The sequence below is a fragment of the Mustelus asterias genome, chromosome 19, assembly GCF_964213995.1.
Source record: "Mustelus asterias chromosome 19, sMusAst1.hap1.1, whole genome shotgun sequence".
In the NCBI taxonomy this organism is placed as follows: Eukaryota; Metazoa; Chordata; class Chondrichthyes; order Carcharhiniformes; family Triakidae; genus Mustelus; species Mustelus asterias.
In genome coordinates this window covers 83,927,126-83,952,913 of record NC_135819.1, presented here as the reverse complement: position 1 = coordinate 83,952,913, position 25,788 = coordinate 83,927,126, and the positions used below count along the sequence as shown (strand labels likewise).

At 43.8% G+C, this 25,788-nt stretch overlaps 1 protein-coding gene across 1 annotated transcript in view; it reads right to left on the bottom strand.

Annotated features, from left to right (window-relative positions):
* sema3ab (sema domain, immunoglobulin domain (Ig), short basic domain, secreted, (semaphorin) 3Ab) overlaps window positions 1-25,788 on the bottom strand; it is a 446,670-nt gene that overhangs the window by 154,698 nt on the left and 266,184 nt on the right. Inside the window, exons 3-4 of the mRNA XM_078236002.1 lie at window positions 16,538-16,698; window positions 9,484-9,546 (exon numbers count right to left, since the gene is read on the bottom strand). Of these exons, the coding sequence (XP_078092128.1) occupies window positions 9,484-9,546; window positions 16,538-16,698 (224 nt within the window). The remainder of the gene's footprint in view (window positions 1-9,483; window positions 9,547-16,537; window positions 16,699-25,788) is intronic.

The window sequence follows — 25,788 nt, the reverse complement described above, 5'->3', positions numbered from 1 at the left end:
CCAAGGCCCGAAAATGGCCGCGATCCAAACCATGCCCGAAACAGGCGCAATGGCGATTTAAATGCATTTAAATTGAATTAATGGGCTGCCCGCCCAACTTTATCAGCATTTCCCCCTTTACCATCGCGTTCACCCGTCCAGATTCGGCGCGAAACAGACCTGCTCGGCAAAGGTCTGTTTCGGGCGCTCCAGCTTCTGAAGAGGTAAGTTCAGAGCTTCCAACGGCTCTCTGACTCAGATCGATGGTGGAGGGTGGGGGAGGAGGGAGGAGACCAGACCATTCTCTGGTGAGGGCGGGGAGGGGGGGGGGGAGGGTGGATGGAGGAGGGAGACCAAATGGATCTCTGGTGGGGAGGAGGGGCGGGGGGGCAGGGGGGAACTGCTGCCACTCTACGGGCAATCAGTGGAGGGGAAAGAGGGGTCTGCTGCCACTCTACGGGTAATCGGTGGGGGGGAAGGGAGGCAGAAGGTCGCAATCGGTACAGGTAGTGGTGGGGTGGATAAAGGGGACGGTTACGTGGGGGTGGGGCGATGTCTGTGGGGGCCATTGCTCCCGACTTTTGCTCCTGAGCCACTTTATCTGCATTTTGCGCCCGGGAGCGATGTGACAGGGGCACGTTTTTCAAAATTCTTTTTCACTACGCATGCTCAGTTGAAGGCTCCGATCAGAACTGCAGCGTCTGGGGTGCGATAAGCCCCGCCCACAGCGCAATTCAGACTCGCAATTTTTTTTCAGGCTGAGTGTGTATGGAGGCGCCTGAAAGCAGGTTTCCAAGTCGGATCTGAATTGTGCCCAGATTCAGCACTTAGAATGAAAATGGTAAAATCGGGCCCATTGAGTCTGTGTTCGAATGCAGCAAGACATGGACAATGTATGCTTGAACTGATAAGTGACAACTATTGTTTGTGCCATACAAGTGCCAGGCAATGGTCATCTCCAGCAGGAAAGAATCTAACCATCTTCCATTGATATTCAATGGCATTTCCATCACTGAGTGCCTAACTATCAATATCCTCGGGGTTTCCCATTGAATTGAAATTGAACTGGACTAGCCACGTGGATATTGTAGCTACCAGTGCAGGTCAGAGGCTGGAAAGCGATGGCCTTGTGGTATTATCGCTAGTCTATTCATCCAGAAACTCAACTAATGTTCTGGGGTTCCGGGTTCAAATCCTGCCAAGGCTGATGGTGGAATTTCAATTCAATAAAACAAATTTGGAATTTAAGAATCTACTGATAATCATGAAACCATTGTCGATTGTCACAAAAACCCATCTGTTTCACTCATGCCCTTTAAGAAAATAAATCTACCATTGTTACCTGGTCTGGCCTACATGTCAATCCAATGTGGTTAACTCTGAAATGCCTTCAGGCAACTAGGGATGGGTAATAAATGCTAGCCAATTAGTGACGACCATATCCCAGGGATGAATTTAAAAAAAACAAGTCTTGCAGTGAGTAACTCACCTCCTGACTCCCCAAAGCCTGCCCACCATCTACAAAGTACAAGTCAGGAGTGTCATAGAGTCATAGAGGTTTACAGCATGGAAACAGGCCCTTCGGCCCAACTTGTCCATGCCACCCTTATTTTTTTTCAAAACCCCTAAGCTAACCCCAATTGCCCGCATTTGGCCCATATCCCTCTATACCCATCGTACCCATGTAACTATCTAAATGCTTTTTAAAAGACAAAATTGTACCCGCCTCGACTATTACCTCTGGCAGTTTGTTCCAGACACTCACCACCCTCTGTGTGAAAGAATTGCCCCTCTGGACACTTTTGTATCTCTCCCCTCTCACCTTAAACCTATGCCCTCTAGTTTTAGACTCCCCTATCTTTGGGAAAAGATATTGACTATCTAGCTGATCTGTGCCCCTCATCATTTTATAGACCTCTATAAGATCACCCCTCAGCCCCCTACGCTCCAGAGAAAAAAGTCCCAGTCTATCCAGCCTCTCCTTATAACTCAATCCATCAAGTCCCGGTAGCATCCTAGTAAATCTTTTCTGCACTCTTTCTAGTTTAATACTATCCTTTCTATAATAGGGTGACCAGAATTGCACACAGTATTCCAAGTGTGGCCTTACCAAAGTCTTGTACAACTTCAACAAGACGTCCCAACTCCTGTATTCAATGTTCAGACCGATGAAACCAAGCATGCCGAATGCCTCCTTCACCACTCTGTCCACCTGTGACTCCACTTTCAAGGAGCTATGAACATGTACCCCTAGATCTCTTTGTTCTGTACCTCTCCCCAACGCCCTACCATTAACTGAGTAAATCCTGCCCTGGTTCAATCTACCAAAGTGCATCATGTCGCATTTGTCTCAATTAAACTCCATCTGCCATTCGTCAGCCCACTGGCCCAATTGATCAAGATCCCGTTGCAATTGGACATAACTTTCTTCACTGTCCACTATGCCACCAATCTTAGTGTCATAGAACATAGAACAGTACAGCACAGAACAGGCCCTTCGGCCCACGATGTTGTGCCGAGCTTTATCTGAAACCAAGATCAAGCTATCCCACTCCCTATCATCCTGGTGTGCTCCATGTGCCTATCCAATAACCGCTTAAATGTTCCTAAAGTGTCTGACTCCACTATCACTGCAGGCAGTCCATTCCACACCCCAACCACTCTCTGCGTAAAGAACCTACCTCTGATATCCTTCCTGTATCTCCCACCACGAACCCTATAGTTATGCCCCCTTGTAATAGCTCCATCCACCCAAGGAAATAGTCTTTGAACGTTCACTCTATCTCTCCCCTTCATCATTTTATAAACCTCTATTAAGTATCCCCTCAGCCTCCTCCGCTCCAGAGAGAACAGCCCTAGCTCCCTCAACCTTTCCTCCTAAGACCTATCCTCCAAACCAGGCAGCATCCTGGTAAATCTCCTCTGCACTCCTTCCAGCGCTTCCACATCCTTCTTATAGTGAGGTGACCAGAACTGCACACAATATTCCAAATGTGGTCTCACCAAGGTCCTGTACAGTTGCAGCATAACCCCACGGCTCTTAAACTCCAACCCCCTGTTAATAAAAGCTAACACACTATAGGCCTTCTTCACAGCTCTATCCACTTGAGTGGCAACCTTTAGAGATCTGTGGATATGAACCCCAAGATCTCTCTGTTCCTCCACAGTCTTCAGAACCCTACCTTTGACCCTGTAATCCACATTTAAATTTGTCCTACCAAAATGAATCACCTCACATTTATCAGGGTTAAACTCCATTTGCCATTTTTCAGCCCAGCTTTGCATCCTATCTATGTCTCTTTGCAGCATACAACAGCCCTCCACCTCATCCACTACTCCACCAATCTTGGTGTCATCAGCAAATTTACTGATCCACCCTTCAGCCCCCTCCTCTAAGTCATTAATAAAAATCACAAAGAGCAGAGGACCAAGCACTGATCCCTGCGGCACTCCGCTAGCAACCTGCCTCCAATCCGAAAATTTTCCATCCACCACCACCCTCTGTCTTCGATCAGACAGCCAGTTACCTATCCAATCGGCCAACTTTCCCTCTATCCCACACCTCCTCACTTTCATCATAAGCCGACCATGGGGGATCTTATCAAACGCCTTACTAAAATCCATGTATATGACATCAACTGCCCTACCTTCATCAACACACTTAGTTACCTCCTCAAAAAATTCTATCAAATTTGTGAGGCACGACTTGCCCTTCACGAATCCGTGCTGACTATCCCGGATTAATCCGCATCTTTCTAAATGGTCGTCAATCCCATCTCTAAGGACCTTTTCCATCAATTTACCAACCACCGAAGTAAGACTAACCGGTCTATAATTACCAGGGTCATTTCTATTCCCTTTCTTAAACAGAGGAACAACATTCGCCATTCTCCAGTCTTCTGGCACCATCCCCGTGGACAGCGAGGACCCAAAGATCAAAGCCAAAGGCTCTGCAATCTCATCCCTTGCCTCCCAAAGAATCCTAGGATACATTTCATCAGGCCCAGGGGACTTATCGACCTTCAGTTTATTCAAAACTGCCAGGACATCCTCACTCCGAACATCTGCAAACTTACTAACCATGCCTCCTATATTCTCATCCAAGTCATTAATATAAATGACAAATAACAGTGGGCCCAGCACTGATCCCTGAGGCACACCGCTGGTCACAGGCCTCCAGTTTGAAAAACAACTCTCTACAACCACCCTCTGGCTTCTGTCAGGAAGCCAATTTTGTATCCATTTAGATACCTCACCCTGGATCCCATGAGATTTAACTTTATGCAACAACCTACCATGCGATACCTTGTCAAAGGCCCTGCTAAAGTCTATGTAGGCAACATCAACTGAGTGTGATGGAATACCCTCCACTTGCCTCGATGGGTGCAGCCCAACAACACTCAAGAAGCTCAACACCATTCAGGACAAAGCAGCCCACTTGATCAACACCCCATCCATCACCTTCAACATTTACTCTCTCCACCACCAACGCAGTGGCAGCGCGTGTTTCGTTTACAAGATGCACCGCAGCAACTCACTCATCAACTTCAACAGCATCTTCCAAACCTGCAAACTCTACTACCTGGAAGGATAAGGGCAGCAGATGCCTGGGAACAAGATCACCTTCTAGATTCCCTCCATACTGCACACTCTCCAGGCTTGGAAATACATCACTGTTACGTGTTGCTTGGTCAGCATCCTAGAACCCCCTCCCTAACAGCAGTGTGGTTGTACCTACACCACATGGACACTAGCAATCTATGAACAATGAAACAAAATGAAACATCTTAAGGAAATAAATGTGAATGTTGGAAAATTGTAATGAAACATAACATTTTGATTACACACAGCTGCTCATTTAACAGTTAAAAGGGAGTAAGAAAGGGCTGAGCAAATCGGTGTTTAAAAAACTTGCATTTTCAGGCAGATGTAACTTAAGGATCGGCAAAAAAAAAGAATCGGGTAAAGGAAACTGACCCTCCCACTTTCTAAAGATATGGAAACTGAAACTGAAATTAAATCTTCTTCACCATCTGAAACTGGTAGAGGTTAAATTAGAGGCTGCAGATCAGTCCAAGCTAACTAGCAGCAGTTGATGAGTCCAGATTTGCAGCACAGGCAGGCTGAACAAGACAGAGTCCAAATCCTGAAGCTGTGAATTAGTTGCTGCAGCTGTTTCTGCTGTTTGATGATAACATTGGTGGATCTACACTATTCAGACTAAGTTGAGCAGCTTCTACAGATGTGTGCTGTTTTTGGTGAAGACTGAGTCCATGGAACTCAGCTTGGTTATCTGCTACTGTCAGTTTGGAATCAGACTCACTCCCAGAAAGAGAGGAGCTGAAACTCTTCATAACGAACAGAGAATGTTGAAGTGTGCTTTGAGTCAATCTGTAACATCTGTCTTGGTTCTAGATGCCATTTATTATTTATTGTTTCTAATCAACTTCAATTTTTAACTTAGGTTGACTAGAATGTTAGAGTAGAATCATGGAATCCTTACAATGCAGAAGAGGCCATTCAGCCCATTGAGCCTGCACTGACTCTCTGACAAAATATCTTACCTAGGCCCTCTCCCCCGCCCTATCCCTGTAACCCCACACATTTATAATAGTTAATTCCCCTAACCTACACATCTTGGGACACTAAGGGGCAAGTTAGCGTACCCAACTCACCTAAACTGCACATCCTTGGACTGTGGGAGGAAACCGGAGCACCCAGAGGAAACCCATGCAGACATGGGGAGAACATGGAAACTCCACACAGACGGTCACCCAAGATCAGAATTGAACCTGGGTCCCTAGTGCTGTGAGGCAGCAGTGCTAACCACTGTGCCACCGTGCTGCTTATGTATGGGAGGTTAATGTTTGCTTCACTTGACTCTTGTACAGTAAAAAAAGTATTTTGTTTTACAAAATGAAATCGCATGGCTTCATTCTTCTAGTAAATAACTGGAATTTTGGATTTATTTTAAAGTTATTGGTCCCTTCCAAGATTGTACCATAGGCAGGGCCCGGGAGAGAAAGGTGCAGATCGTGTCAAACACCAGGTTTCATCATTTCCCTCTCTCGCCCTAAGAAGAGGTTACTGTCTTGGATGAAGATTCTTTATCCACCCAGTGTGAAATCAGAGCCTGAGTTGTCATCAATTCTGACAACATGTTACGCATTTATGCTTTATTGAATCCTGTAGGACCACTCTATGTTTTTAGTGCAGTGACATTTTGTTTTCTGAATGTCAGTAATGTTGGTCTTAAGCTCGATATCAAAGCTATTGAAAATGAGTGGAAAATTCCTTCATTGATGGTTCATCATCCTGGAGTTAATACAAACAAACCACTGGCAGAATCAAGAGATAAACTATTGAATGTACTGAGGTATCAGCTGCCTAAGGGTAGCAGGTTTTCTAAACCATAACCACACAAAACACTGACTGCAAATTCATCACCTCTTGCTTTCCACAGTATAAGAAAAAATGATCACCCTTGTATCTAGACGCTTAACAACGAAAGGAGATCGACACAGAGTGGCTTACTCCAGGAGTGAAAATTTGGTCGATACACAGCTTAATTTGATGAAAATTATGAGCTGCTTAAAATCTGATCAGCTTTCCCAGTTTTAGATAACGACACTTTCTTCCTCAGACCCACAGCCACATTGAATCACATGTTTGATTTTATTGTTGTTTTCCTGCTTTCAGATCCCTTTCTGTCATCTCTTATTAACGTGCATATCAATACCAGCTTCTCAGATTGTCAGAATGAGATTCTCAAAGATCCCAAATAGTTGAAATCGCTCCTTGAGGAATAACAATTAAACACAACTCCATTTGGCAGTGGTTGTTAACTATGAACCTTAACATCCACAATGCCACACTGTGGGGCATTCAGCTGTGATATGTGGTAAGTGTGACCAAGAGTCAGGGGTTATATTATATGACGCACACATGCTGAGTGCAGAGACAGAAAGTCTACTTGCATCCTCCTGTAAGCAGAGGGACAGAATCATCTGAGCTGTGACCATGGCTATCACAGTAAGAAGTTTAACAACACCAGGTTAAAGTCCAACAGGTTTATTTGGTAGCAAAAGCCACACAAGCTTTCGAGCCTCGAAAGCTTGTGTGGCTTTTGCTACCAAATAAACCTGTTGGACTTTAACCTGGTGTTGTTAAACTTCTTACTGTGCTTACCCCAGTCCAACGCCGGCATCTCCACATCATGACTACCATGGCTATCACCAAGGGCATGAGTTGACAGGTGTGCTTCTGAAAAATGGAACTGGATCAGCCACCGTTCCTCTTCACAAAAGACTCCATTACATCACACAGCTTCCTCCAGTTAGCCAGTAAAGATCTAATAATGTTTGCTGAGTGAAAGTAGGTTTGTTTCGCTAACAGCTGCAGCTCTGACTCAAACATTTGCCCTTAAGATTCTCATTCTAGTCTCTGCCACTGGCCTGTCCTCAGCATATATCTTCCTCCACACATAGTCCTCAAAAGTTGATTTATAAAGTACTTAATGGATCATTTGTTTTTCAAGTTTAAACCTATTTATTAACACATACTTTAATTCATTAGATTTCGTCAGATTTTAAAATACTTTTCTCCAAGGAATCAATGCTTTGAGAATCCATCCTCCTCACAAAACATTTGAGCATTTCAGTTGAGATGCTTGCCTGTAATGCACGACACGCACAGTTAATTAAAAGGTGTTGTAACGCGATATGAGAATAAATTACTCGCAGGCAGAAACGTGTATTTTTTTTACTGAGTATCAAAGAAATCTGTTTCTTTTTGATGTGAAGTTGAGTTTTATCTTACAGGTTGAAATCAAAAACCAACACCGGTGTCAATCCAGCAAGTTGTAACAGTTGGCTCAAGAGTAAGTAATTGCTCATTTTTAAATATGTTTATAATAATGGTGAGGAGGAACAAGTTGACAAGACGTCACTGCTGTCTATTTGGACAAGATTCCCTCCGTGTGCTTTGTGAAGTAAAATTGTAACTAGCCTCTTTATAAATGTATACTGATCTGGTGAACAGTTACTGATTCGTGGGAAAGTGAGGCCGCATTACCACCGTGCAAGGTCCTCATTACCATGTAATGAATATTAAACTTTGTTTCCTTGCTTAATTTTGCAGTTGGACTCGAGGCTGTTTTGGTCTGGAAAAGTAAGAAGCTGTTAGCTGTTCCATGTCTGTCATTATTACCTGGAAGTAAAATGTGCTCTTTGAACAATGCAAATGGACAATGATTGTGTACAATGCTTTAATGGGGCCTTGATGCGGAGATGCCAGCGTTGGACTGGGGTAAGCACAGTCAGAAGTCTCACAACACCAGGTTAAAGTCTAACAGGTTTATTTGGCACTAGCTTTCGGAGTCTCAGGCTCCTTCATCAGGTGAGTGAGGACTTGTGTTCACAAACAGGGCATATACAGACACTAACTCAATTTACAAGATAATGGTTGGAATGCGAGTCTTTACAGGTAATCAAGTCTTAAAGGTAAAGAAAATGTGAGTGGAGAAAGGGCCAAGCACAGGTTAAAGAGATGTGAATTGTCTCCAGCCAGGACAGTTAGTGAGATTTTGCAAGCCCAGGCAAGTTGTGGGGGTTACAGATAGTGTGACATGAACCCAAGATCCCGGTTGAGGCCGTCCTCGTGTGTGCGGAACTTGGCTATCAGTCTCTGCTCAGTGATTCTGCATTGTTGAGCTAGTGCCAAATAAACCTGTTGGACTTTAACCTGGTGTTGTGAGGCTTCTTAATGGGGCCTTACAGAGAGTGAGGGAGTTCCTGGCAGCTTCAGTTTACACCAAAACGTGATTCCAGCACAAAGAATGTGCTTATCAATGAGGATCATTCCCTCATCTTTAGTTGTGTGCAAGGGCCCCAAATAACTGTAAAGGTTCCACAGATCATTTCCCTCGACCCGATTTGTCTACGTCTTACTAATGAAAGAGGGAAACATCAGTCTAAACATCTTTTGTAGCATTTCCTCCATCAAGGTCTCCAATTCTTCAACATCAACGTGAGCAGTTTGTCTGCATGACACTGGCAATTTAGGGAGAGGTGGAAGTGTTGTGGTATTGTCACCGTACAAGTAATCCAGAGACCCAGGGCAAGATTTGGTGACCTGGGTTCAAATCCCACCATGGCGAACGATAAAATTTGAATTCAATAAAATAAATCTGGAATTAAGAATCTACTGATGACCACGAAACCAGTGTCGATTGGTGTAAAAACACATCTGATTCACAAATGTCTTCAGGGAAGGAAATCTGCCATCCTTACATGGTCTGGCCTTCATGTGACTCCAGATCCACAGCAATGTGGTGAGCTCTTAACTGTTCCTCTGAAATAGCCAAACAAGCTGCTCAGTTCAAGAGCAATTTGGAATGGTCAATAAATACTGGCCCAGCCAGCAACACCCACATCTCTTGAGTGAATAAAAAACATTTGCATGGACAGATGCTAAACTATAATATCAGTCGAACATAATTCTTACCACAAGATCTTTTCCTGCCCATTTGCATTCATTTCTCCTGCTAGATGTTGGAGGCCACACAATCTGAAAAGTTAACCAAGAAATGACATTCTTTTTTAGTGCAATATTGATACTTTTCGATTTCGTTTTTATGACACTTTAGTCTTTTCTGGTCCAACAATTCCAATGTTCTTCTAACTCCAAATCCACTTTCCAGATATTCACATAAATTGAATTTTTTGCTGTTTGAATACCTCTGACTCTACAATACCCAACCTCTTCTCAGGAGATTTGGAGTCAAGTTCTGGTTTTAAAAGTTTTTTTAACCATTATTAACTTCTCCTGACAAAACAAAAATCATTGGAGATAAATTACTTCAATCTTAATGTTTGGAGACTGGGGAAAGGAGGTTTAGGAGAAGGATGAGGACACAAGGACATACAGTACACAAGAACAACATTTACATTGTATGTGGTAACTATAGCATTCATGTCGAGAGGGCTAGAATACAAGAGCAGGGATATATTTTTGAGGCTGTATAAGGCTCTGGTAATTGTGCAGTATTCTGAGCAGTTTTGGGCCCCATATCTAAGGAAGGATGAGCTGGCCTTGGAAGGAGGTTCACAAGAATGATCCCTGGAATGAAGCGCTTGTCGTATGAGGAATGGTTGAGGATTCTGGGGCTGTACTCGTTGGAGTTTAGAAGGATGAGGGGGGATCTTATTGAAACTTACAGGATACTGCGAGGCCTGGATAGAGTGGGCGTGGAGAGGATGTTTCCATTAGTAGGAAAAACTAGAACCAGAGGGCACAACCTCAGGCTGAAGGGACGATCCTTTAAAACAGAGATGAGGAGGAATTTCTGCAGCCAGAGAGTGGTGAATCTGTGGAACACTTTGCCACAAAAGGCTGTGGAGGCCAGGTCATTGAGTGTCTTTAAGACAGAGTTAGATAGGTTCTTGATTAATAAGGGGATCAGGGGTTATGGGGAAAAGGCAGGAGAATGGGGATGAGAAAAATATCAGCCATGATTGAATGGCGGAGCAGACTCGATGGGCTGAGTGGCCTCAGTCTGCTCCTATGTCTTATGGTTTTATGGTCTATACAAATACCTAACTCCTCCCTCATCCACTCAGCATTTTTTAAACAGACAAATACAGAGACCATCTCATTGTTCAAATATTACAGCAAGTTCAACAAGGAAAGCCTGAAGATGGGAAATGCACGATAATTGGATTGAATTTGATTAAAATGTCTGTTGTTTTATAAGGTTCATACTTAGCAAAAATCAAAAACAATAGTTGTAAACAATAATTGACAGCATCAATGGCGTCTAACAAAGAAGGGGTTTTTATGCCAGTTGAAAGACTGCAATTTAAAACTGCAGTGAATAAACCTTATAACAATTTGACTGCCCTTTTTAAATTATGAATGTGTTACACTTGATATTGTGACATATGTAAACTATGATAAATACCTATAATTTCTTAAATTGCTGCAGATCTTGATCGTAAAGCATTATTTTTGCAGTTAGCTCATTCAGCAACACAAAAGAAGTTTGCATTTTTCATATTACATCATATATTTCATCTTTTTCACATTATTCAGATATGTAATGACCCATGACAATCTATGATTTATGACCAACTTTCATCAGGTTTTAGATGAAGCTTTGAAAGTGTTTTGAAAGTGGAAAAATCAATTATTCCAGAGAATTCTCTGTGCACTGATAAACTTTATTCAGTAACATTTTGGAATGACATCTTTTCAAACACTTACAACATATATAAACTAACCAATCAGTGAAATAAGTTACTCCATTGGCACCGCTTGAGGGGAGGAGGGGAGTAAATACAAGAACATATATTCATACAAACACAGCCTGCTTAATTTAAAATCTTTGTTTTGTGATTGCAATATTGTAATGCTTTTGTAGAGATGTCAGAAACAGGAATTTGTTATAAATGCAATGCAGATGTTTGTATGATAAAACTTCGTGCTGTGTTATCTTAATCTTTAAACTGTAATCCAAGTACTAGAAATTCAGAATTGTCAAGTTTATTTTGAACAAAATGAAAAATATTGTTGTTCTATTCAGTGATTGTATATAAATTACAGGATTGTTTGACAGCTAAATTCAGTATGTGACCAGAGAGACAATTCCTTCATGTTTATTTGGAATTGCTTGATGCGCCAGGAATGTAAAGCCATCTATACCAACGAGTGGTCAATTGGGATCAGTTAAGTACTTTTAAGACACAGTTAAGTGCACTTTTTCCCCTCTTTTCTGCTGTTGAGGTTGGAATTCACTGCTACATGTTTGCACTGATTGATACTCAGACCTAAGAGCCATTTCTGTTAGTTGTGTGAAGTTTGCACTCATCAAATGATGTCAGTATAAAATGGAACTCCTTATTCTTTATTTTTCCCACTGACTGACTGAGCTCAAAGCGAACAAAAACAGCACTGATTATATACAAAGCAGAGTTCACTCAACACTGTCCAGCAATGTGTTCTGAATCCATCCTCACAACACAGTTTTCAAAATATATTTTTCATTCCTAATGCTACAGAATCACAGAATTGTTATTGCACAGAAGGAGGCCATTTGGCCCATCATGTTTGCACCAAATGAGCAGTATGGTTTAGTGCCATTCCCCTGCCTTTTGCCCGTCCCCCTGCGCATTATTTCTTTTTAAATAATCATCTAATGCCCTCTTGAATGCCTTGATTGAACCTGCCTCCACTACAGTTCCAGGCAGTGCATTCCAGACCTAACCACTCGCTGGGTGATATTTATTTTTCTAACATTACATTTGCTTCTTTTGCAAATCACTTAAAATCTTTGCCCTCTCGTTCTTGATCCTTTTACGAGCAGGAACAGTTTCTCCCTGTCTACTCTGTCCAGCTCCACATCGTGATCAAATCTCCTCTTAACCTTCTCTCCAAGGAGAACAGTCCCAGCTTTTCCAAGCTATCCTCATAACTGACCCCATTTGGAATATTGTGAGCAGTTTTGGACCCCATACCTAAGGAAGGATGTGCTGGTCTTGGAAGGGGTCCAGAGAAGGTTCACAAGAATGATCCCAAGAATGAAGGATTTGTCATATGAGGAGTGATTGAGGAGTCTGAGTCTATACTTGATGGAGTTTAGAAGGATGAGGCGGGATCTAATTGAAACTTACAGAATACTGAGAGGCCTGGATAGAGTGGACGTGGAGAGGTTGTTTTCAATAGTGGGAGAGACTAGAACTCGAGGGCACAACCTCAAAGTGAAGGGACACTCCTTTAAAACTGAGATAAGGAGGAATTTCTTCAGCCAGAGGGTGGTGAATCTGTGGAACCCATTGCCACAGAGGGCTGTGGAGGCCAGGTCATTGAGTGTCTTTAAGATCAATATGGGGATCAAGGGTTATGGAGAGAAGGCAAGAGAATGGGGATGAAAATCATATCAGCCATGATTGAATTGTGGAGCAGACTCGATGGGCCAAATGGCCTAATTCTGTTCCTATATCTTATGGTCTTCTCATCCCTGGAACCATTCTTGTAAATCTCTTCCACACTCTCTCCAATCTGTTCACACCCTTCCTATAGTGTGATGTCCAGAACTTTGATTTGATTTATTATTGTCACATGTATTAGTATACAGTGAAAAGTATTGTTTCTTGCGCGCTATACAAACAAAGTATACCGTTCATAGAGAAGGAAAGGAAAGGAGAGAGTGCAGAACTCTAAGCCCCTATTAATAAACCCCAGGACATTATCTGCTTTATTAACTGTTCTCTCCACCTGTCCTGCCACCTTCAATGATCTTTGCAGAGATACATCCAGCTCCCTCTGCTCCTGCATTCCTTTAAGAATTTGACCTCCTATTTTATGTTGTCTCTCCATGTTCTTCCTACCAAAATGCATCACCTCACACTTCTCCACATTGAACTTCATCTATCCTTGCTTCGTTCCAGTTTTTATTAGAAATTGTTTTTATTTGTTAGGAACTGGGTTCAGATTAATCAACTGATCTAATTCCGATCCATACAGCGGAAAATCTTCCCAATGAAGGTGGTTTAGAGTTAAACTGTGTGGCCAGAGTTAAAAATATTAAAATATTTTAAAAGTCAACATTAATAGAGCTTGCTTCAGCTCAGCAGTATAGGAGCAAAAGTCTTTGACAATGATTTCAATTTGTGTTACATTACCTTAACAGCCTTCCTCTGCTCAATTATAGACCATGTTGTTACTGTGAACCTGACGTGAACTGCATCGTAAACATATTAAACTCCCTCAAACTCTAAAATGTTCACTGGACCACATCAATCAGGAATCGACTCTTCCAGCTGCTACTTTACAATTCAGTCTATATCTACACAATTATAGGATAGATTTAATAATTTTCAGAAATATCTCACACACTGAGATACCAGTGTACGGAAAGAAATTTCAGGCTCAGGCCATTCTTTTCCAGTGTGTGATTATGGTGAATCACAAACCGTGCTTTGTGAGAATACTTGAAGAATCTACTCTGTAATGTCATTCTACTCAAAGACTAGAACTCAACAGGAAAGCTTTGATAAGTGTGCAAAGTTTTGAAAGTTGTTAAATAATCAGTGTGCAGTTTTGAAGTGGTGCCACATTCTGAATGAAAGAAGCACGGTGGCAATTGTTACTGGAGCAGTTAGAGAATTAAGGCTATTGCATCTGGAAAGTTCAATGATCTGGGTTAAATCTGAACAATTTCTGGATTTATTGAGCTACGCTGCAGTCTGCACAGTGAGAATGGTAGCACAGGCAGGGCCAACAAAGACAGTGGAGCTGTCAGTGGAACTTGTTAAGACTTCACGTTCTTGGAAACAGGTAGCTCAGCAATCCCTGCTGTGTGTGGTATAGGTGTGACTGGTCATGCATGACTGACCATGTTTCACTGGCTGTCCTTCAGAAATGAGAAAGAATGATTGCAAAGAACTGTCTGACAGCAAGCAAGTAGAGATGAGCATTCAGAAATTAAACAAAAAGCTTTTGTTTAATTTCTAATAGAAAGAAGGTTGAAATGTGCAGGGTTGAGAATTATTTCAATAAAGTCTGCTTGAACTAACATTTTTCACAAATAATCTCACTTGATTCCTCAAAACCACAGAGTAAAATACTCAAATACTGTCTCAAAAAACATGGTGACATTTACTCATTGGCTCCAGTTATCCACTAAAGCACTAAAAAGGTGGGTTCGTTCTCTACTTTGAAGTATGAGATGTTTGTACTGTCAAAATGAAATGAAAATTATTGTGTGCTTTCTAAGCCAGCCACTCACTTCTCGACCACAATGCTGCAGATTCCTTTCTGATGGTTACATATCTCTCAAATCCACCTGCCACAGCTGAGTGGCATTTTCTCTGTTTACACTAAAGCCAGTCTGGGCTGAACTGTCTCCCAGAAGGGGTTCTATTTCAGGATCTTAAACAACCTGCAGTGACTTGCTCATGTTAAAGAATTTTCTGAAATCAAAATACTTCACCTCAGTGGAGGAGGAAATCTCACTGAACCCCTTCTAAAACTTTCTGTACATTCTTAGGGAGCAAGGCTGAAGTTCCTCAGCTCCTGCTAAAGGGGGAGACTATTCAGACTCTCCAGCCTATTCCATCAGTCACTAAGATCATTTCTGATATTCAACTTTCCACATTCTTTCCTCGATTCTGATCATATCCAAAACCTATTGCTGCCTGTCTTGAATCTGCCCCAGCTCCTGCTGTGTTTTCAGGGGGACAGGTAAAATAGGACAGGTGCCCAGCCCACCATCTTCCCACCCATGCCAGAGTTCACCCTTATAACACAGTAGGTGGGCAGGCACCAAACTCGTCAGCCAACCCGTCACACCAAATTAATAATGAAGAGTCAATGGAGCTCATTAACAAGCTAATTAGCTCTGATAAAACATTGACCATGTCCGAATACAATTGGCGTGGACAGGTGGGCGTGAGTGCATAACTTTTCTTTAAAGCATTATTAAAAGGGCAGGAAGGAAATGGGGTAATATCTTTGGGGGCCCTCTTTGCACATCGGGGGTGATGAAGGATGTGGTTCACGTGGAGTTGAAAATGGATGACTACTTTGAATAAAGTGGAGTCTGGGACAATGAAGCCTTTAAATGACAAGGAGTGAAGAAGGATTCAGTGGCAAGGAGGCTCAAACACACATGTTATGTCAGAGTAATTAGGTTTGGGCAATAAATGCTGTATTTACCAAAGATACCCCTTCAACAAATGAGAAAAGGTGGAAGTAAGTTGTGATAAAAGAGGATTGAGGTTGAAAAGAAGCTGGGAGCTGATCTGAATGTCAAGTTTCATACAGTCCCGCTATGACTGAGGACTGGAATGAAATCAGTGGAAAGGAAACATGCTTTATGGCAGAAACAGGAAAGAATGGCTTCAATTTTCCCAAAGCTAAATTGGGGAGTTGTGATTCATCCATGACTCAACGTCAGGCAGGCAGTCAGATAAAAGACAGCTGAACGAGGATTGAGAGAAGCAATAGACTTACACATTGGCCATGTGCCGGCAGATATTGCTGAGGGCCAACATGTAGATAAGGAAGAGGACATCAATGGGGAAACCTTAGGGAACTACAAAGATAACTATGTGGGAGCAGGAGGGGAGTAACTGATGAAGATATACTGGTTACATTCAGGCAGATACAAGTGGAATCAAAACCAGCGTGGATTTGGAGACTGGATGAGAGACAATAACAACATAATGGAGGGTGAACAGAAAGTGCAGCAATGAGACATTGTGTAAACCAGTGTGCACCGTTTCTCTGTTCCACTAAAAGGTAAAGTTAGAAACAATTCATCTGGAATTACTGATTTTGGGTAGAATTAAATCAACAATTCTGCATTTTTATTAATGAACGCATCATGGACAGTTGGCAGAATCTGCAGGCAGCCCCTCTTCGATTCCTGTATTAATGCGTTTGGTGAAGATGTCAGTCTTTGGAGGAAGAATTTCACATTGCTTGCTGTCAGACAGGTACGAAGGTAGAGTCAGATCTGTATGTCAGTGATAGTCCTCGATAATACAGAGGTACATACCTTCAAAACATCCTTGTTTATGTTGATCAGATTAAAGGAAAAGATGTGATCTTTGGCCCCAACATAGAGTCTGCCTTTCTCTTCATCCAATAAGAACGCCTGATAACTGGAGCTGTTCACAATGCCACTAAAGGTGACAACGCTGTTTAATTCCATCATTTCTGTGGAGGAGACAGAGATTTAAAAGAAAACTTGAGTGAAAGAAAAGATCAAGTGAGTTCAACTGTTCTGATTAACAATATCATGAAACAACATGTTTTGAACAAGTATGCAAAGGCCACTGAGATTTTGCAACTTTGAACATGCAAGTACTTGAAGGGGGATGGTCTTGAGGGAGGAATGCTGTCAAATTTCTATAGTAATGTTGTAATGTTGCCTGAAGGTGAAGATTTGAGGTGTTAATGCACCATTCTATTTATAGCTGTGAGTGAGGAATTCTTTCTTGAAGCAAGATATGAAACTCGATGCTTTTGTCCAGATCACTCATCGTCACCATGAGCTAAACATTGTCCATTATATGTAGGAGGAGGAGACAGCAACCAGAGCTCATCCCAGGTGAAGATGAAGACCTTCAATCTTCCATCTGACCAAATAATGCTTAATTCTTAATATTCTGAACTTGGCAATCTTTTATTGCATTGGCCTCACAATCAATGTACTGGGAGTTTTTAAACCACTGTAGGCCTGAAGGTATGATGTGGAGATGCCGGCGTTGGACTGGGGTAAACACAGTAAGAAGTTTAGCAACACCAGGTTAAAGTCCAACAGGTTTATTTGGTAGCAAATGCCACTAGCTTTCGGAGCACTGCCCCTTCGTCAGGTGGAGTGGAGAAATGCTCACAAACAGGGCACAGAGACACAAACTCAATTTACAGAATAGTGATTGGAATGCAGTCTTTACAGATAATCAAGTCTTAAAGGTACAAACAATGTGAGTGGAGAGAGTATTAAGACAGGTTAAAGAGATGTGTATTGTCTCCCGACAGGACAGCCAGTGAGATTCTGCAAGTCCAGGCAAGCTGTGGGGGATACAGATAGTGTGGCATGAACCCAAGATCCCGGTTGAGGATACCCTCATGTGTGCGGAACTTGGCTATCAGTTTCTGCTCAGTGCCTCTGCGCTGTCATGTGTCGTGAAGGCCGCCTTGGAGAACGCTTACACAAAGATCAGAGGCCGAATGCCCGTGACCGCTGAAGTGCTCCCCCACAGGAAGAGAACAGTCTTGCCTGGTGATTGTCGAGCGGTGTTCATTCATCCGTTGTCGTAGCGTCTGCATGGTTTCCCCAATGTACCATGCCTTGGGACATCCTTTCCTGCAGCGTATCAGGTAGACAATGTTGGCCGAGTTCCAAAGTATGTACCGTGTACCTGGTAGATGTTGTTCTCACGTGAGATGATGGCATCTGTGTCAATGATCCGGCACGTCTTGCAGAGGTTGCTGTGGCAGGGTTGTGTGGTGTCATGGTCACTGTACTCCTGAAGGCTGGGTAGTTTGCTGCGGACAATGGTCTGTTTGAGGTTGTGCAGTTGTTTGAAGGCAAGAAGTGGGGGTGTGGGGATGGCCTTGGCGAGATGTTCATCTTCATCAATGACATGTTGAAGGCTCCGGAGGCGATGCCGTAGCTTCTCCGTTCCGGGGAAGTACTGGACGACGAAGGGTACTCTGTCCACCGTGTCCCATGTTTGTCTTCTGAGGAGGTCGGTGCGGTTTTTCGCTGTGGCGTGTCGGAACTGTCAATCGATGAGTCGAGCGCCATATCCTGTTCTTATGAGGGCATCTTTCAGCGTCTGGAGGTGTCTGTTGTGATCCTCCTCATCCGAGCAGATCCTGTGTATACGGAGGGCTTGTCCGTAGGGGATGGCTTCTTTAACGTGTTTAGGGTGGAAGCTGGAGAAGTGGAGCATCGTGAGGTTGTCTGTGGGCTTGCGGTATAGTGAGGCGCTGAGGTGACCGTCCTTAATGGAGATGCATGTGTCCAAGAATGCAACCGATTCCGGAGAGTAGTCCATGGTGAGTCTGATGGTGGGACGGAACTTGTTGATGGCATCATATAGTTGTTTCAGTGATTGTTCACCATGAGTCCAAAGGAAGAAAATGTCATCGATGTGTCTTAATGTATAGCATCGATTGAAGGTCCTGTGCGGTGAAGAAGTCTTGTTTGAACCTGTGCATGAAGATGTTGGCATATTGAGGTGCGAATTTGGTCCCCATGGTTGTTCCGTGTGTCTGGATGAAGAACTGGTTGTTGAAGGTGAAGATATTGTGGTCCAGGATGAAGCGGATGAGATGTAAAATTGCATCTGGAGACTGGCAGTTGTTGGCGCTGAGCACTGAGGCCGTTGCCGCAATGCCATCATCGTGGGGGATGCTGGTGTAGAGTGCCGAGACATCCATTGTGACGAGGAGTGCCCCTGGTTCAATTGCTCCATGTGCGCTGAGTTTCTGTAGGAAGTCCGTAGTGTCGCGACAAAAGCTGGGGGTTCTTTGTACAATGGGTTTCAGGATGCCCTCGACATAGCCGGAGAGGTTCTCGCACAGGGTCCCATTGCCCGATACGATGGGACGGCCGGGTGTGTTTGCCTTGTGTATCTTTGGGAGGCAGTAGAGATCTCCAACAAGGGGAGCACGTGGGATGAGTGCACAGAGGGTGCTCTGAAGATCCGGATCAAAGGTCTTGATCAGAGTGTTGAGTTGACGGGTGTGTTCTTTGGTCGGATCTGCGGGTAACTGTCTGTAGTGTTCCTCATTGTTCAGTTGTCAGTACACTTCTTTGCAGTAATCCGTTCTGTTCAGTATGACGATGGCCCCTCTTTTGTCTGCTGGTTTGATGACAATGTTGCGGTTGGTCTTGAAGGTAAACAGGGAGGATCTGACTGGCTGCCTTCAGAAACTGCATCGGATTTATTTCTCCACTGCAGCCAGCACAGACTTAAATTGGGTAAAAAGCTGCCACTTGGTCCAAACCCACTCGGTAGGTTCAGTTCAATTTAAGTCCTGCTTATTTCATAGTTGGTCGAAAGTGCCAACTTGTATTGTAGGCTTTGAAGGTGGTGTTTATATAGCAGAGATTTTCCATTGCTGCCTCAATGTTTGAGTGTTTTTCTCCTTCCGGCCTTGCAGTTACCCATCCATGATGGTGTACAGGTTCACAGAAACCTACTGCCCTATGACACCTCCCTTGAATTGCCATCCTTCATATTGAACAAGTCAGGTTACTGGATCCAACCCCTGCAGTCAATGTTCACATACACTCACACTGCTGCATAAATTCTGACATGGGTTTATATTAATAGACTAGAATCTCAGCATGATGAAAGGAGGAATGGTCTCATTCTGCACAGAAACCATTTCAATGCCAAGGTGAAAATACAACTGTGACCTATCAATATAAGTCTTTGTTCCTGTTTTTCTCATTTTGTTTTTAAATGCTTCCACTGTACAAAATACATGAGGTGTCCCACCTCATTGTTCCAACACCAGGGGCCTGTGTTCCTCCAACCTCTCCTCTTTCTATCACCCAATCCTCTCTAACAATCTTTCACCAAGTGGGATTGGTTTGGGTGCATTTTTGTCTGATAATGCTCTGTGCCTTAAATCAGTTCTCAATGTTAAAGCTGTTTTAGAAATACAAGGTGATGCTGTTGACAAAAGAGCAGTTTGTTGGATAATTAAAAACATTGACTGATAGTTAAAGCCTAGATTCTGATGAGGGGTCTACTCTCCTGTAGCATTAACCTATGATAGAATCATAGAATCCTTAGAGTGCAGAAGGAGGCCATTCAGCCCATCAAATCTGCAACTACTCTCCGTTAGAGCATCTTACCCAGGCCCTATCTCCGCAACTGCACATATTTACCCCACTAATCCCTATAACCTACACATCTTACGACAAGGGGCAATTTAGCCCAGTCAATCCATCTAACCCGCACATCTTTGGACGATGAGAGGAACCCGGAGCACCCGGAGGAAACCCACACAGACATGGGGAGAATGTGCAAACTCCACACAGACAGTGACCCAAGCCGGGAATTGAATCCGGGTCCCTGGCATTGTGAGGCAGCAATGCTAACCACTGTGCCACCATGTTGCCCCGGGTCCCTGGTGCTGTGAGGCAGCAGTGCTAACTGCTGTGCCATCGTGCCACCCCGGGTCCCTGGCATTGTGAGGCAGCAGTGCTAACCACTGTGCCACTGTGCCGCCCCGGGTCCCTGGCATTGTGAGGCAGCAGTGCTAACCATTGTGCCACCGTGTCACCCCGGGTCCCTGGCGCTGTGAAGCAGCAGTGCTAACCACTGTGCCACTGTGCCGTCTCGGGCCCCTGGCGCTGTGAGACAGCAGTGCTAACCACTGTGCCACTGTGCTGCCCCGGGTCCCTGCACTGTGAGGCAGCAGCGCTAACCATTGTACCAGCGTGCCGCCCCGGGTCCCTGGTGCTGTGAGGCAGCAGTGCTAACCACTGTGCCACCGTGTCACCCCGGGTCCCTGGCGCTGAGGCAGCAGTGCTAACCACTGTGCCACCGTGCTGCCCCAGGTCCCTGGCGCTGTGAGGCAGCAGTGCTTACCACTGTGCCACCAAACCCTGTCCTTTATTTTTAACACTGACAAAGCGGTTGTGCATTTTCTGTTCTGTTTTTATTTCAATCAGGTTGTTAGTTATGTTCAGCTCAGGATTTTTCTCATTTCATGCTTTGGTTTTCTGTTCTCTGGGGTCTGTCCGCAATGTTTCCGTGTCTCCAACCTTCCCAGTTTTATAATCTGTGATGCAAAGAGTCGACGGACAGTTTCTTGTAAGCACTGAGTGAAAAATGTCTTTGCGCTTGGGACAAGTCCATTACTAAACTTCACAAGTTGGCACAAGGTCAGGTTTCAGAAAGACATCAGAGTTCAGTACGCCAGGGTTACCTCAATAGACATTGGGTCACATTGGAGCCTAAACACAGATATGAGCAAGATGAATAGAAACCCGGATAGAAAAAAGCTTCCATTAGTTCAGTTCCAGTTCATCAAAAGACTCATCGATGCACAGCTTATTGATTCTGGAAAAGGGAGAAATATGCTTCTTTGCTCCAGCAACTTTTTTCACAACATTTTAATGTTCCTCTTCTTTATTCACTTATCATTTCTTTATCCTCCTCTCTGATCTTTTTTTTATTATCTCAATCTTTATTTCAATTCCTTTTAATTACCTGTCAAATCTACAGTGGTTTCTTCTTTATTTTCTCTGAATTGTTTTTTTTATTACTTCTCTTCGTTTCCTGGGCATATTTCCCCTTGCTTCGAACAAACACTTTGCCACTTTTTGCCAGCCCAGTTTCTAATATTAGCACCAGCAGGGTCGGGGCTGCCTCAGAGGAGCATCAGTTCACGCTTGGCTTTAACTCAAACAGCACTGTCGCCAAGAAAGACCTCAACTTGGAGCTGAACCAAAATACCAGACAACAGAAGCTCTTCTCCCTGTAGCTGTTGCAGCAATATGCAATTAGCTACAGATTAATTCTATAGAATCAGTCGTGCATGGTGTATGCTCAGTTAGCCTCGGGGTTTAAAGTGGTGTCATTGTCAATGCCAAACTCAACAACTCATTCAGTTCAACACAAAGAGTAGACTCATGGGTTGAATTTTCCACTCGATAGTAACTAACAGTTACACCAGTTGCCAATAAAACCAAATCTCTGGTTAATGAAAAGGAACCACTCGCAGTGGCAGCCAAGTCAAGGGCACCTCTACAGAATTATTGCTGTAAGACTGATTTTCAATTTTTTTGCCAAGCACTGCTGCTGAAATTGAGATTTTATTCTCTGGCATGGCTGGAATCCTCTCTTCCAAATCCAGCTCCGGCTTTCTGTCTCATTTGAATTTTCTCAGTAACTGACAGCACAAGCGGAAGCCACAGAATGATTGAATGGTCACAGCACAGCAGGCAGCCATTTGGCCCCTTGAACCTATGCCAGCTCTCTGCGTGAGTAATCCAACCAGTCCAAATCCTCCACCTTTTTTCCCCATGACCCTGCAAATGTTTTCCCTTCAGATGCTTATCCGCCCACCCTTTAAAAAGCTCCGAATGAATCTGCCTCCATCATACTCATAGGCAGTGCAATCTCAGTGCTCACCACTTGCTGCATGACAAAGCTATTCTTCACCAAAGGGGAAAATGCTGGAAAATCCCAGCAGGTCTGGCAGCATCTGTGAGGAGAGAAAAGAGCTGACGTTCCGAGTCCAGATAACTCTTTGTCAAAACTATCCTTCATATCACCTTTGGCCCCTTATCAATCTCCGTAAATCACCTTCTAGGTTGCCAGGACCAGAAAAGTGTAGCTCTGCAGAGAGATTTGATAGGTCAGGGTTATTGTTTTGGAATAAAGAAGGCTGATGGGTGACTTGATAGAGGTGTACAAAATTATGAGGGGAAGAGATAGAATGGACAGGGTAAAATGATTTCCATTGGTGGACAATTCAGAACCAGGGGACATGGATTCAAGAAAAGTGGCAGTAGGTGTAGAAGGGACATGAGGAAGAACGTATTTTACACAGAGGGTCGTGGGTGTCTGGAATTCGCTGCCTGAGTTGGTTGTGGAGGCAGAGACCCTAAACTCTTTTAAAAAGTACTTGGATCTGCACCTACAGAGCTGTAAGCTACAAGGCTTTGGGCCAGGTGCAGGAAGGTGGGTGTCCTCGGGTTGGCATGGGCAAGATGGGCCGAATGGACTCCTTCTGTGTTGTAACTTTTCTATGGTCTCTGCCAATGGTAACAGTTTATTTATTATGTTTAGTCTCCTTTGCTGGGATGCTCTGGCCTCCCTGCAATGTTTTTCTCAGCAGTGGGAAGTGGTCTGCCATTGGCCAGCGGAAGGAAGTTCTTGTCCTGCCAATGTCAATGGGATTTCCCATTGATTCCACCCCACACTCCCAGGAAACACGTGGCAGGGGTGTGCAGTCAGTAGGACCAGAAGATCGTGCCATTGTGAAGAACTGGATGGTCACGCCAAACATGATTTGAACAGCTCAGTCAAATTTCCTCTCAACCTTGTCCTCTCTGAGTAGAACAGCAGTTTCTCCTTGGAATAGAATTCTCTCAACTCCAAAACAATTCTCACAAATGCTTTCCATACCCTCTCTAAAGCTTTCATATCCGTCCAGAAATATGGAGCCTCGAATTGAATGCAGTATTCAGAACCAGTGTTTTTCTGAAGTTTCATCATAATTTCCTTGCATTTTATGCCCCATGTATAAGGTCAGAATCCAGCACAAATTTCTAACAACTTTTTTAACCTGTCCCGCTGCCATCAACAATTTGTGCACATTTCACCTCAGCAGGCACCTATTTTAGATTTGTATTTTATATTGCCTCTCCTTGAGCCTCCAACCAATATGTACCATTTTGTGTTGCTGCGCTAACTTCCATCTGCCTTGTGTCTGTCCCATCCGTCAGCCTTTGTTCTCTTGAAGTTTATCACTAACCACTTCAGAGTTCACAATGCTTCCAAGATTTGTGCCATAGAATCATAGAATTCCTGCAGTGTAGAAGGAGGCCATTCGGCCCATTGAGTCTGCACTGACTCTCCGGCAGAGAACATAGAACATAACAGCGCAGTACAGGCCCTTCGGCCCTCGATGTTGCACCGACCTGTGAAACCAATCTAAAGTCCATCTAATCTACACGATTCCAATATCATCCATATGTTTATCCAATGACCATTTAAATGCCCTTAATGTTGGCGAGTCCACGACTGCTGCAGGCAGGGCATTCCACGCCCTTACTACTCTCTGAGTAAAGAACCTACTTCTGACATCTGTCCTATATCTATCACCCCTCAATTTAAACCTATGTCCCCTCATGCTAGCCATCACCATCCGAGGAAAAAGGCTCTCACTGTCCACCCTATCTAATCCTCTGATCATCTTATATGCCTCTATTAAGTCACCTCTTAACCTTCTTCTCTCTAACGAAAACAGCCTCAAGTCCCTCAGCCTTTTCCTCATAAGACCTTCCCACCATGCCAGGAAACATCCTGGTAAATCTCCTCTGCACCCTTTCCAACACTTCCACATCCTTCCTATAATGCGGCGACCAGAACTGTACGCAATACTCTAAGTGCGGCCGCACCAGAGTTTTGTACAGCTGCAACATGACCTCCTGGCTCTGAAACTCAATCCCTCTACCAATAAAAGCTAACACACCGTACGCCTTCTTAACAACCCTATCAACCTGGGTGCCAACTTTCAGGGATCTATGCACATGGATACCGAGATCTCTCTGCTCATTCACACTACCAAGTATCTTACCATTAGCCCAGTATTCTCCAGTATTCTGCATTCCTGTTACTCTTTCCAAAGTGGATCACCTCACACTTTTCCACATTAAATTCCATTTGCCACTTCTCAGCCCAGCTCTGCAGCTTATCTATGTCCCTCTGTAACCTGCAACATCCTTCCGCACTGTCCACAACTCCACCGACTTTAGTGTCATCCGCAAATTTACTAATCCATCCTTCTATTCCCTCATCCAGGTCATTTATAAAAATGACAACAGCAGTGGCCCCAAAACAGATCCTTGTGGTACAGAGCTTCGAACCCAGATCCTATCCGCGCAACCCCACATCTTTACCCCACTAATCCTCATCCCTTCACATCTTTGGACACTATGGGGCAATTTAGCATGGCCAATTAACCTAACCTGCACATCTTTGGAGTGCGGAAGGAAACCGGAGCACTCGGAGGAAACCCATGCAGACACGGGGAGAACGTGCAAACTCCAGACAGACAGTGACCCAAGGCTGGAATTGAACCCAGGTACCTGGTGCTGTGAGGCAACAGTGCTAACCACTGTGCCACTGTGCCACCCCTACAAATTTTGAAATTGTGCCCTGTTACACCAAAGTCTCGGTCATTAATATAGATCAAGAAAAACAATTGTTCTAATACTTAATACTATACCTAATTTCTTGGGGAACCGAACTGTAAGTCTTCCTCCAGTTGAAAGGGGAGTTCACCACTACCCCCCGTTTCCTTTCACCCACCCAGCTTCGCATTCATGTTGCTTTCGCACGTTTATTCCAGGCCCTTCAACTTTGCTGACAAGCCTGCAAGGTGGCACTTCCTGTGAACTTTTGGAAGTCCATATACCCCATGGCAACAGTATCTCTCACCTACTACCTCTGTTACCACATCAAACAACTCAATCACATTAGTTAAACATGATTTTGCTTTTCTCAACTCTCTCCTGGATTTCTTTCATTAATCCACACTTGT